Genomic DNA, 13,475 nt, shown 5'->3' on the forward strand with positions numbered 1-13,475 from the left:
CAGTAAAAGGTTAAATACTTTGTCAGGGGTTCTGTCTCAGCCTAATTATGCTTTGCATCTTCAGCACTTGATTTCCCTTATCCATGTGTCAGTGCTAAGAAAAAGTCTTAAAAAATAATGGGTGATGCATTACACTATATTAATGTTAAATTTGGGTTTTTTTGTGAAGCTGTTTGATTATTACATGTTTGAAAGACTGATTGGACTTGCTGTTTCTTATTCTTTCCAAAAGGAATATATTCATCGTGTTGGTAGAACTGCCAGAGGCATAAATGGTAGAGGACATGCTCTGCTCATTTTACGACCGGAAGAACTGGGCTTTCTTCGTTACCTAAAGCAAGCCAGGGTAAACTTATGTCTAGATTGTTTTTTGCTTAAAAAATTAAAATGTTTGATTCATCATTACAGTTTTTGCCTTTAAAAACCTGTTGCACAGAAAAAAATATTCTGTTGCTTAGAAAATATTTAACTGAACATCTGACTTTAAAGTCAGCAGCACAAAGGTAAATATTGAGTGTATTTATAGTTGCTTTGCAACTGTGCAACTTGCGTTATTAAAAAATAAATCAATTTCCTGTGACCCCTCTGTGGAAGGATACTGGGAGCTTGACCATCCAGAGGAAATTTGATGTTGCTTGTGTGGTTTTTATTTTTTCTATTCAAAGAGTCAATTGCATTTTGTTCAATTCCAAAAGAAGCATAGCCTTCCTCTAAATGTAATCATTTTAGTATGATAGAACTGCACATAGTTTCTTGGTTGCTGTCCTTATGGGCTTGTTTACACTACAGTTTTGCCGCTTGTAACTGAAGTGGTATAGCTTCTAAAGCAAAACCTAAAGTGGTAAAAGTGTCATACTGAACGTCTTTATTACTCTAGCTTAAATTAAGGAAGTGATAATACTGGCATATTGATGTAAAGGCACTTTACAGATGCAGCTGTGGTATTAAAATCTTACGTAACAGGTCTTTTTCTGTTTGTCTTAGGTCTTAAACACATTCACTATTTACACTATAAATAATTTTGATATTTTATTTCTTTTTTTTTTTAAGGTACCACTAAGTGAATTTGAATTTTCTTGGTCAAAAATCTCAGACATCCAGTCTCAGGTATGAAATGATTTCATACTACAGCTACTCTGAATATCTGTATAATAATTTACATGCAGAATGTTAGTCTATAACAACTGCAGTTTAAAAATATGTATGCTTGTTTGGAAAAGTTCCTGTAGATGAGTACTGTGCAGTAAATCCTTCCATATTGTCCCTTGATGACAGTAAAGCGATAAAATGTTTAGAAATCAAAGATGAATTTTAATATCTAGTACTAAATTGTCCTCATTATACAGTACGAATTTGCTTGCAAGAATTGTTTTTTCTCATTACATCGCAAAACCACAGTGATGTGAACCTGCTTTCAACTTTTGAACAGAATGTTCTTGCCTAGCATAGCAAACAGGGTTTCAGTAGCTTTTGTTGAATAGTTACGTATGTTCAGATTAGTTGTGAGTAACCTATGTCTTAAAAGATGATTTATTCAGATTTCAGTGTGCAGAAAGAGATCCAGTACCAACACTTAGAAATGTTAGTATTTTTAACTCGCTGGTGGTAATAAGGCCCAGCATCAGCTAAACCTGTTTTGTGCTCCAGTGCTACAAAAATAGTCATGGAGCACAAAGTTGAATAGAATAGCGTAGACAGTTCTGTAGATGTGAATTTCTATTGTTGTTTAGTTCTGTGAATCACACTTTTGATAAGACCTCTGTAAAGCTTCTTTGCAGTAACTTAAATTTGAAATAGCAAGTACAAGAAGCAGTGAAGACAGTCCTTACAGAAAGAGGTTCCTAGTTAAGAATAATTAGGAAGTAATGATGTCTAATGTAACTTATTTTTAGTATGCTGAATTAATGTATGTTAAACAGCAAATGAGACGCTTGGATCTAAAGAGTATTGGGAACTTAGCCCACAACAAATAAAATGTCTCAGTCTACACTAGTGCATCTGCATTTTTGTCTTAGAATTAATACTGCTTATCTTACAATACATTTGCACCATAACAGATAAGACTACGTATAGAATTACATGGAATGGTACAGTTTAGATGTCTGACTTAAAAGTATGCTGTCGTTGTCCATTAATTCTCAGTACACATAGTTTCATGGTGTGGCTGCAGTTGTATACTCCTTCTTGATTAACTTGTTTGGGACAACCTGATCTAATATTTCTGTAAATTTTCATATTGCTGAGGCTTTGTACTGTAATTAACTTCAGGCTTTTTTGTCCCTCTGTTTGTTCATAAAAGCACTCAGATACATGTACGTGCACTCTACCATCATGGGGCAATTTTGCTGAAGTGAATAGTGAATGTCACTGCAACTCACACGCTAAATAATTTGCTTGAATATAATTTATACACTTGTTACAGCTACAATTGGATATGTCTTTTGGGTTTGGTTTGGTTTTTTTTTTTTTCCCCTCACCAGCTGGAGAAACTGATTGAGAAGAACTACTTTCTTCACAAGTCAGCCCAGGAAGCATACAAAGCTTACATTAGAGCTTATGACTCCCATTCTCTGAAGCAGATCTATAATGTCAATAACTTGGATCTTCCCAAAGTCAGCCTTTCATTTGGTTTTAAAGTTCCTCCGTTTGTTGACCTCAGTATCCTTTTACTGCAGTGTTTCAAAGCTGAATTTCTGCTTTATAAATGTTAAATGCAACTTAGTGAAGTTCCTACGCCACTTCATATTCTGATTTTTTTTATTTTTTTTTTTTTGCTATTAATCACATAAATGCATCATGCTCCAACAATGGTTTATCAAAGAAAATGTTAAATTGCAATTTTTGCAGTTTTAATATTTGCTTACAAACATCTATGTTTTAGTGCATGTACATGCTTCAGTTGCTGCAGGGTAGCAGATACTGGAATATTGCATACGTGTTGTAGACTACTGTTCTCCTCCATGCAGAATTATTTCATTGAAAGGTACGTGCTTAAGTTTAATAATCATGGAATACTGAAATAGGGGGCAAGAGCATGAAATAGAAGACTGTATCTAGATTACTGTCAAACCTGCCAGTAGATGGAATTTGAAGCAGTAGTACTTTGGCCAACTTAGTTGGACAACTGGAGGAGTAAAAGCATTATTTAGAACTACAGGCACAAAGCTCTAGTTTTGTCTGTAGTTATGCAACTCAACTTTTTGTATAATGCTGTTATTTTTTTTCTCATATTAATAACTCTTACAATACCTAAAAAGCAACATTTCAAATTACTCCTTTTTAAGTCCTTTAACAAATAAAATTCCAGATGTGAACAGCAACCATGGCAGAAGACTACAGAAAAGAGGTGGAGGTGGGGGATTTGGTTACCAGAAGTCGAAGAACGTCCACAAAGCTAAAATCTTCAAACACATCAGCAAGAAATCGGACAGTCGGCAGTTTTCTCGTTAATCATACATTCATTAAATGGCTTGTGGCATTGGAATAGACTACCTTGATCAAAACCATCTGAGTTACTTCCAATTTAAACTGCTCTATTCACATTTTTAGGGGTCTTTATGGTTTTGTTTCTGGGAACATCTTTTATCTTTCAGTTCAGGAAGTCTCTTTGGAGGGGAGACTAAAGGTAGAAAGGGAGAATGTGGCCAGCTAATTTTGCCATGCTTGTTGTAAGGAAGAAGATAGTTGAATATAATTATCTTAAGTCAATACTACAGAGTTTTTTATTAAAGAAAGAAAAAATACTTTTAGGTTTTATAGAAGAATTTGCTTTACATGTACCCTTTTTTCTATGCACACCTCTGAAAATTGGAGTAAACACAAGGACAGATTACAGTGTGAGAGGAAAAAAAAATTTGCTCACGTGAATCATTAAAGGGTGTTTAGCGCTACAGAACTCTGCTTTGTCCATCAAATATGCTGAAGAATATAGGAAGATTCCTTTAGAACAGAACATACTTATGAATAATTAAGACTGTATGAGCTTGTGATTCATTTCAGTCATGGTATCTGTATAACAGGTACAGTGTCCAAGATAAAAAAAAAAAAAAATTCTCTTATACCACAGCTGGGACAGGCTTAATACTGTTTCTTTTAATGTTGTGATAAAACGTTAACATTCTAGTGAAATGTTTGGTTTTCCTTCATGTTCTCTTTAAATCTGAATTTATCCATTTGGTAATGTCTAGTGTACTCTCTTATGAATACGCAAAGAAATTAAGAAAAGCAGATTACATAAATTGAAGCACTCAGCCCAGATAATGTTTTTTAAAATGCTCCATAACCTTGATGCAGTGAGAATTTTTGCAGTTGTATCTTGTGAATTACAAAAGCGAATTGCCTTTTAGTCTTAGTTTATCAGATCAGTGATGGGCAGAGTCAAAGATGCTACCACAGGATTGAGGGGCTGGGGAGACTCGGTAAGGGAAAAAGTGAAATGGGGTATAAATATACTAGAAGGCTTTTTGGAGAGAGAACTCTAAAAGACTGAAATGGAGGAGGGTGGAATCCACATTGCAAACAGAACAAACATGGAGAATACACAAGTTGGGCAAAAGTAGAGTAACTATATTACATGTATTATTTTTCATATCTCTACCATTGTAGAAGTAGATAACTGTTCTTACGAGGCTACAGTGGTGGTGGGCAGGCAATAATATTTCAAAAATGTATATTCGTCAATGCAGGGAACGACTAAAATGTCACAGAATCCAGGAATCTGGGCCCCGTGTGATTACAGTAAAACAGCTGCTCATTTACATCTAAAATGTAACCCAGGACCAATTATGAATACAAAAGCATACATAGCTATTCCAATATAAAATGGACTGTTATTCCTTAGGTCTTTTGAAGTAGAATGTCAGATTTCAAATGATGATACGTGCATTGAAGTATTGCAGAAAAACATTGGCAAACTTTCTTTTCACCCTTGGAGAACCCAGATCATTTTCTGGGGGAAAATAGTATGACCGTTCTGTTGCTAGTGGTTCCACCATTCAGAACTTACCGAGTGTTGCCTTTTTTTCCCTTTTTTGTGAAACAGCTGACTTTTAGCCCTAATCGACTTTTCAAGACTCTTAATTAACATTGGTCAGATATTAAGAATTTCTGATATGTCAAAATATTTGAGTAAATTAATTTGTTACTGGGATTTGAATGTCTCATGCTTCCAGGGTTGCAATGAAAAAGCAAAATCTGCTCTGAAGGGTAAGCAATACTAAGTACATGATGCCTGGCTCATTGAGTTCTAATCTTTGATTCTGGGTTTGCTTATATATTTATAATAATAGATGTCAAAATAGTTCTCATGTCCATTTGTTAATAGCACATTTTAAGAATTATCTCAGATCTACAGCATCATACAGTTGAAGGGTTCTGTCTACACCTGCAAGCTGTGCAGTAACAATATAGGAATTAACTTACATTATAGTGAAATTGAGAGACTCGTTAGGTGAACTGCAAAATTAATTACTTGGGAAGAGATGTAAGCAAAGCTGCAGTAAACCACCGAAAAGATCAGAGTGTGGTTATGTGGGCGCAAGCAGTGTGAACGGAGTAGCGTGGAGTATTCATTTGGAACAGGAAAAAAGCTGAGATGATGGGCACAGTCAGTGAGCACCTGTCTGACCATGTGCTGCACACCCAGAACTGGTTGGGCTTAAAAGCGCATCCGAATTCTTGCCACTTCTCTATGTAGGCAAGAATCTGCTTCACAGGGAACTGCCTTTTTCTGTCACTCGTTGTTCTGGGAACAGAGGGCTGTCTGCTTTCCCAGCAGCTAGACAACCTCCAGCTCCACCTAATTTTTTCTTTGGAAGAGTTGAGGCACTGTCAATTTCTAAAGTCTGACATGAGGACAACTAGAAAATAGGGGTTTGGCGTGAGTCTGCACAACTCCTCCCTGGTATTTTTGGCTTGCATTTTCTTATATTACCCTAATATGAAGGAATCTGAAATAATCTCATCTAGGAAATGAAAAGACTGGATGGTACTGCTCTAGAGTAGTACTAGCTTACCCTAAAAAAAAAAAGTTAACAGTTACTTAAACATTATAGATGTATAATGGCTGCACAGTCTGAAGTAACTACATAGTCTGCTATTTCACACTAATTTCCTGATTAAGCAGAAGAGAAATTTCTGAGCTCAGACTAAGCAGGTATTGGAAGAGAAGGGCTTCAGCTTCCTGGCTTGTGCAGATGCAGTTATCTTTCTCTTTGTTTATGGAATCATAAATGAAACATAGTTTCTGATGAAATATCTGTGTGTATCAGGCAGCATCTATTCTACTATGGTATTGCAAGAAGTTTAAAAGACTGTAAAACTGGAAATCTAACGTTTCCTTTGCAACTTACCTTGTTATCAATCTTGTGAGCAGTTAATAGACCTCAGCCATCAGACTCTCAAGGCTTGTCTCATAACAATGACTGATAGGTTGGGGACTAATATTGTGTGCCTTGAGAAATTGCCTTCTTTCTCTGAGAACCTTGACAAAGAAATTGGACTCTTTAAACCGCTTAAGGGGGTGATCAAAACTGTCCTGCTTGAACTGGAAGATTTTATTGACAGTTCTTGGAACAGGCCCATAAAGGAGAATTCCATTGCCAAGCTACTGCTCATAATCATGAAAAATCTTGTCACGATACGAGTTTCCTATGCCATAACACTGCCGAGTTACACACAAGCACAAGACTAGTCAGAAAGTGTTGCCATCAAATTTTTCAGGGTGAATGTCACGAGTAGAGGGCACGTTTATTGACAGTGTAGAGCAAGAATACTTGAGAACTGGATAGGATGTTATCTACTTAGGTTTGCTGTAAATAAGAAGTATATTTATATTTTGGCAGTAATTAGCCTTTCTGTTTCATGTATGAGTTGATAATTTAAGTAAGCTACCAAAGCTTTAGATACTCTAATGATTTGCTTTCAAGCCAGTAATCTAAGGCTGAGGGGAAGCAAGCTCTCACAGGAAGGGTGAAAAGGACTATGTGATTAAAAAAAAAAAAACATTTGAGTAGAGGTCTCCAGTTCCTTCCCACTGTGAAGGAAGGCAGGGTACTGACAGGATACAGCACAAGTCTGTGCCTTGTGTTTTTAGTTCTACCACTGTTCTGTTTAGGAGATGGTTGTCCAGTTACTTCAACCCCACAAAACTTAGAAGGGATTTTACAGGGAACTAAAAACCTAACAACTAGAAAAGAGCCAGTTATTAGCCCTTAAAAGGTGGGTTAGGTTGTTGGTTTTTTTTTTCAAACTAAAATAGCAATGCTGAAGAAAGCCTAGCATCAACTGCCCAGGCATGCAGAATAAAATCTTTCTCTGCTCTTGACTTTTGCTCTACTAGCTTGATTTCCTCAGGATTTTAGCTGCTTGGCTTGACAGGAGAATTCATGCAACTGTTTCCGATGCTTTTGTTTGCTCTAGATTTATAGAAGATGTTGAGCAATGACAATAAGAATCCAGCCTCTTGAACTGGAATGCTCTTTGCTTCTAAAAAATTTGCTGGCTTGCATCAAAGTCATAAATACTATAATGTTGCTTGTGTCAAATCTCTTTATTGCACAGCCACGTGGGGAAGAGATTACATTTTTTTTTCTCCTCTTAGCCACCATGATAAACTTTTGGTACGGAGTTGTGAGAAGAGGTAGAAGAAGGATGCCATTAAGAGAATGGAGACAAATGGAAAATCGGGGTGCTGTCTAGACACGCATTCACTTCGTTATATTGGTGTTATCCAGCTTAAGAACTGCATTCACCTTTCAAAAAAATGTCTGAGCATACTCTACAATAGCAGTCCATCTTCCCAAACACTTCTGTAAGCTACAACACTGAAAAATGTCTACTTTTTTCCCCCCTTGGTCAGAATTAAAAAGAAGAAAATCGTAGGCCCTGCAAAATCTTGTATAACGGCTCCAAAACTTCTTCCAAACGCGTCTCTCTCTATTTTGGCTGTCATCTGAAGACGTTTAGCTGTGCAGGGCTTTCTGGGCTTCTCTGGTTGCAATCCCCTATGAATGTTGAGAATCACAGGAATATTAACCGTGTTACTCTGCGTAACTAAAACTGGACATTCACTCATGTGGGTTGACAGACCATGTGAATTTGTAGGAGCTATTGAGTCTTCCTCATAAGCTCTGGATAAGTGTTCTTGATATGTTGTCACTTCTTCTAATAAAACCTTTTCTGTACAGGAAGAGGAAACAGACTTGAGTAGCAGGTAAGTTCTGCCTGGCACCTTTCTCTAATTGTTATTGGGAAATCTGAGAATGAATTTATGAAGGTACATAGTAACGCTAATACCTACAAACTGTAATTTGAGAACATAAATGTAACCATAAAATGACATTGCTTAAAAAAAGAAAAAAACATAAAGCAACTTCATTTTTCCATAGAAATTGTATTCACTGCTATCTTTACATTCCTCTCTTAATTGTGGTAGAAGAAAAGTTAGCTAAATGGCTTGTAGTACTAAAAGAGGTAATTCTTTACTACTAGAAAAAGAATTTAACTTCTAATAAGCCCTAGCTGCAGACGACCTGTAACAAAACTATATGAAGTGCTAAATGATGATTTAAACATTGTCTTTTTTGCTTCGTTGCAAAATTTTATGACTCGCTCTGGTGCTTTGCAAGTATCTGCTACTACAACTTTATGTAAACTCTCCATAATTTTTTGTCCCACTTTCTACATAAATTCAGCAAGGGATTATTTGTAAATAAGGATAGTTGATATTTCAGGTGCAAACTAATCAATAAGGTATACAGGTTTTAATCATTAAACTCATTGAAAGAATTCTTTCTTTGAGTACGTGTATGAAACTTGTCTATTCAAAAGTATTGCACGCAGGAATAAACCACACACAGAGGTATATTCCAGACTTGTACTCATGATGAATTCATATAAAGGTCTTGCTTTACTGTATGTTCACTCCACATTATAATGGCAGGGGGGGGAGAATTCTTTCTTTGAGTACGTGTATGAAACTTGTCTATTCAAAAGTATTGCACGCAGGAATAAACCACACACAGAGGTATATTCCAGACTTGTACTCATGATGAATTCATATAAAGGTCTCTTGCTTTAGTATGTTCACTCCACATTATAATGGCAGTGGAGTTAATTAGTAGTAATATGTGGCCCATGTGAGGAATGTTTTGTGAACACGTTGTCCAGGGAAAGAAGGCCATTTCTACCAAAATTAAGACAAATGTGAGAGAGTTGCTGCGCAGGTTTGAAGCGAGCTAGAATGAGAATCAAAGGCATTTGGCCACCGCAACTTTCTCAGGCACCAATTAAAATAGAAATCAATGGAGGTGAGCTCCTAAATAACTTTGAATCTGACACTTAAAAATATTAAAATCCACAAGTGGAAAGCCCATGTCTTGTACACAGTCAAAATAATAATTAAAAAAAAAAATCTGGCTCTTCCTCAAGATTATTGGTGGTAGCAGAAGCCCATAGTCAAGATCAAGCAGATTAGATGTACTCAATTACAGATTACTAGTTAAGGGGGTTTTTTTATGTGGCTGCTCTAACAGGAGAAAAGCCTAGTGTTAGCAAATATGCTACTATATAATCCCCTTTGTATTCATGTGTTGGCCTTAGCTGTGCTAGGGCTCGTTACCTGTTAACATGCGTGCACACACCTCTGTGGTAAACCTAATTCATGCAGGTATACAGATCTTTGCTGACTACCCCTTGTGTTTGAAAACCTTGTGCTTAGTCGTTCGCATCCTCATAGGTTACGTAAAACTGATACTTAAATGGCAATTATTCTGTCAAAGATTTGGTCATTATTATTAATAAAATCAATACTAGCTAGCCTTTATGTGACATCTAGATTCTCCATCACATTTGCAATCATAAAAATATGGAACCAGCTGTCAAAGGGCTTTTGAGGGTTTGTTTTTCCCTTGAGCTGAAATTTTTTCTAGATATTTATCAAATTAATTGCAGGATTTATATAACTGGTTGTTCTGAAAAATGCTTTATAAAGGAGACTTGTTTTCTGTTAAAGAGCTAGCAGAGAAGACAGGATGGAATAAAACTGCATCTACTACAAGTTCTCATAGGACTTTTGTACCTAAAACAAAAAATGGAAAATGAGTCAAAACAGTTGAATTCAGTGTAGTCCCTTTATAATGGTCTAAAAATAATCTGCTCTCTCTAACAGATAAAAGCAAACTTCTGAAAAATGTAAACTATATTTAAATTTTATGTATTTGTTATAAAAATACAGCATCACTTCACATAATGAGTTGGAATTCTGTTATCTGGATGAATCATCATCCTCCAAAGCTGTTCCTAAGCAGCATGCTGTCCTTGAAAGTGCTTAAAAATAGAGAGCTATAATGAAGCTGGCCTGGGTAGCTGCTGTCTGGTGAAGACAGCCGCTTGTTTAGCACAACTGTACAAAAGAGGAGCTTGGACAGGAATTGTAAGGGTGCAGGGAGGATTAAGCTAAGTTAAGAACTTTCAGACTGACAGAAAAAAAATAAAATTATGACAAGACCAAGTCTGAGGAGATTCATTTCAACATCGGCAGCCAGAAGAGTGAGCTTTGCAGGTGGTGTTTGGTAAGGTGATAAGGGCTAGGAGATATGTTTTGCAATTCCTCACCTCTGTCACAAGTCCTTTCCTCAGTGATTCTCAGGTCACCAAGGAAAAGTGAGAAAAGTTGCAAAGGAAGATGTAAAGGATTTCTACACTTAGACTTATAAGCAGATTACTATTTCCCACCCTTTCACGCTTTGCATTTCTCAGACTTCTCAGCCCACAAAGCTCCAAACATCCAGATGGAAAGATGACGTTCTTTTGTATTTACTGTGAATTCCATCATCTTGCTCCAAGTCCATAGTCACATATTTATTTGCTTATTTTAAGAGCAATGAAACAGTTGGTCATATCAGTTGTCTTTTGAGGATACATACTGCCATACTTCGTTGAGAGAAGAAACTATGAAGATGCAGACTAGTTTCTGAAGTCATTGAAAAGTATCAGTGAATGAAACAAAGGATTTTCATTGTTTTCACTGCACTTTGACATGACAGTAGCTTATGTAACTAAACAAAGGTAAACTAGGTCCTCCTTTAGTTTCAGTAGAAGAAGAAAAGTGTGGTTTGGTTTGGTTTTGTCTCTCTCGTTTATTTTTTTTTAATTTTATTATTTCATGCAATATTTACTTGCTGTTCTGTCATTTAGAATACAGGAATACCTGCAAGTCTCCTCATTTTTTAAAATTCCCTCCTCTCTTTTTCAAAGTATACCCTGGTTCCTGAGACACTCTAATGCGTTGCCATAGCAATCTTTGAGGAGCACTAAGCCTTTGCATTCACAGGACAAGACAGCAGTGGGGTAATTATCAAGAAAAAAATAAATCCCTTTGAGACTTTATTCAAGCCTCTCTATTACAGGACTAGGTTATTTCAGCCAAGTGGGAGGAAGAAGTGGGAGATTTCAATGCATTTGACTTGTGGACTGAAATGTAACTATCCCAATGTGGCATATAACGTACACATAATAAATAGGAGTAGAGGGATGGGACACATGGCTTCTAGGAAAGGAAGATTTTGAGATCATCTGGGCTGCTTTAATGGTGGCCCACACCTAGTCCGCAACCCACAAATGAAGCACCCTCACACAAGAAAAAGACAATCTAATTTCCTGCAGAAGCAGGAACAAACAGATCATATCCTGGCCCATTTGGGAGCCTAAACATGAAACTTCTGCAGTTAGTCTGAGTTTTGTTTGTTTGTTTGCAGTCTTTCTTTAATAGCTGAGTTACTCAAATTGTGACAAGATTCTTTTATTCTTTTATTAAGTTCACAGAATTGGACTGACAGTTGTCGAAAGATTTAGCAGTTAAAGAGCTTTTCTATTTGCTTGTTTCCCTTACTGCTTTTAGGTCTGGGTGCCTTTTAAAGGAATAAAATGTTGTTCAGTAATTCTTTGGCTGGCCTTTTAAAAGTAGCATTAACTAACAAAACGAGACACAAATTAGAAAGGAGCAATATAAAGAGAAAGCATGCGACGTTGCTTGTGAAGCAGTCACATGCTGTCTGCCAACCCTGACACTTTTTTACCAGTGTCTAATTGTTTCAAATGCTGCTTTAGGCTTAACTTGTAACAGTATTGTGAAAATGCTTTTCTTGACAAGCTCTGTCAGATTCTGCTTATTGGAAGCTCAAATGGCAAAATGTGAGACACTTAGCACTCAGAAGTCCTTTTCTCCTAATAATAAAAGCTGGTAAGTAATGCAGATAGATAGTTTTCTCTTTGCTGCTGGCTTATACTAGAGCACTTGTTAGAATTACTATAGGAAAGAACAACTAAAATCATGTCTGCATTAAGAGCCTGGGAAAGTATTTATTTGCTTTATTGTTCATTTGGTGAGTGAAGTGGCATCCAAAAGTTAACCAAACACAACAGCCTGGTTATTCTGACTACAGTCATTGTCTTTCATTTCTGTAATATTTCATGATTGTTCCAGCTTTTGAAGTTGGGCCCCCTGAGTGAGGCAAGCTAGACCCTGCTTGCTGTGGGTAACATAGTGGTGCTGTGAGAGGTTTGTGTTTTGTCAGATGGTGCTGTTTCTTCAGTGGATGTGAATGCAAGTGAAAAACATTGAATTGAGCAGCATTCGTTTAGATGGGACTATTCTGACCCCAAAAATACTCCTTCTCTACCTCAAAAATGAGCAACCAACCTCCTGTCACCAAACTCTGCCCTGCTACAGCCTGTGATTGTAGGTGTGCTGCTATTTGCAAGGAAACAAACTTCACTGACCTTCTTTGATCTTACTTTCATCATCAACATTTTGATCAACAACTGCAAACACCTTTGGAGAGCTCTCAACGGCACCGTATGACCTGGTAAGGGAAAAGAGCCTGTGTTTTGTCCAGTAACTCCCACTGAAATTGTCCTGGTAATGGTCTAAGCCAGCGGAAATGCTGGATGTGGGTTGTAAAGGACCCCAGGAATAAAAGCAGGCTGGGATAAAGGATACTTCCCAAAGACCTTAGATATAATATCTTAAACACACCTTAAATGTAATACCCAGGTTGCTATATGATCCTGTCACACTAGTTGTCACCATTTATTACTCAGGTGACAAAGCTGATCGCTGTGTCTCCTTTATGCCTATCACCCTGTTAACATCTATTACAGATTTTAAAAGAGGTTGTGTAACAGGTTTAAAATTATTTTTGAAACATCTTGATTTTGAGGGTAGTTACTGGAAAGGGCCGGGAGAAGGGCGCATTTTCAGAGGCTGGGCAGGTGACCTTAGCAAAGAAACCGTGCCATGAACCTGCCCTGAAACAGACGTAAAGATGGAGATGTTCCCGGCCACGTAAAAATTTGAGAGAATTTCAGAGATTTTTATTTTTTTTTAACTGGAAAAATTCCCATTTAAATGCTGCAGCCTAGAAATAACTCGTGTTCAGTACTAAAACCGCCACCAACCTTGCAGGCTGCGCCGC

The 13,475-nt window shown here is 36.9% G+C and overlaps 1 protein-coding gene across 1 annotated transcript in view; it reads left to right on the forward strand.

Moving 5' to 3' along the window:
* DDX18 (DEAD-box helicase 18) overlaps nucleotides 1–3,450 on the forward strand; it is a 13,263-nt gene extending 9,813 nt beyond the window's left edge. The window contains exons 12-15 of the mRNA XM_009291000.2: nucleotides 233–346; nucleotides 1,051–1,107; nucleotides 2,481–2,658; nucleotides 3,308–3,450. Of these exons, the coding sequence (XP_009289275.1) occupies nucleotides 233–346; nucleotides 1,051–1,107; nucleotides 2,481–2,658; nucleotides 3,308–3,450 (492 nt within the window). The remainder of the gene's footprint in view (nucleotides 1–232; nucleotides 347–1,050; nucleotides 1,108–2,480; nucleotides 2,659–3,307) is intronic.
* The last annotated feature ends 10,025 nt before the right edge of the window (nucleotides 3,451–13,475 follow it).

This window comes from Aptenodytes forsteri, unplaced genomic scaffold, assembly GCF_000699145.1.
Source record: "Aptenodytes forsteri isolate BGI_AS27 unplaced genomic scaffold, ASM69914v1 Scaffold29, whole genome shotgun sequence".
Classification (NCBI taxonomy): Eukaryota; Metazoa; Chordata; class Aves; order Sphenisciformes; family Spheniscidae; genus Aptenodytes; species Aptenodytes forsteri.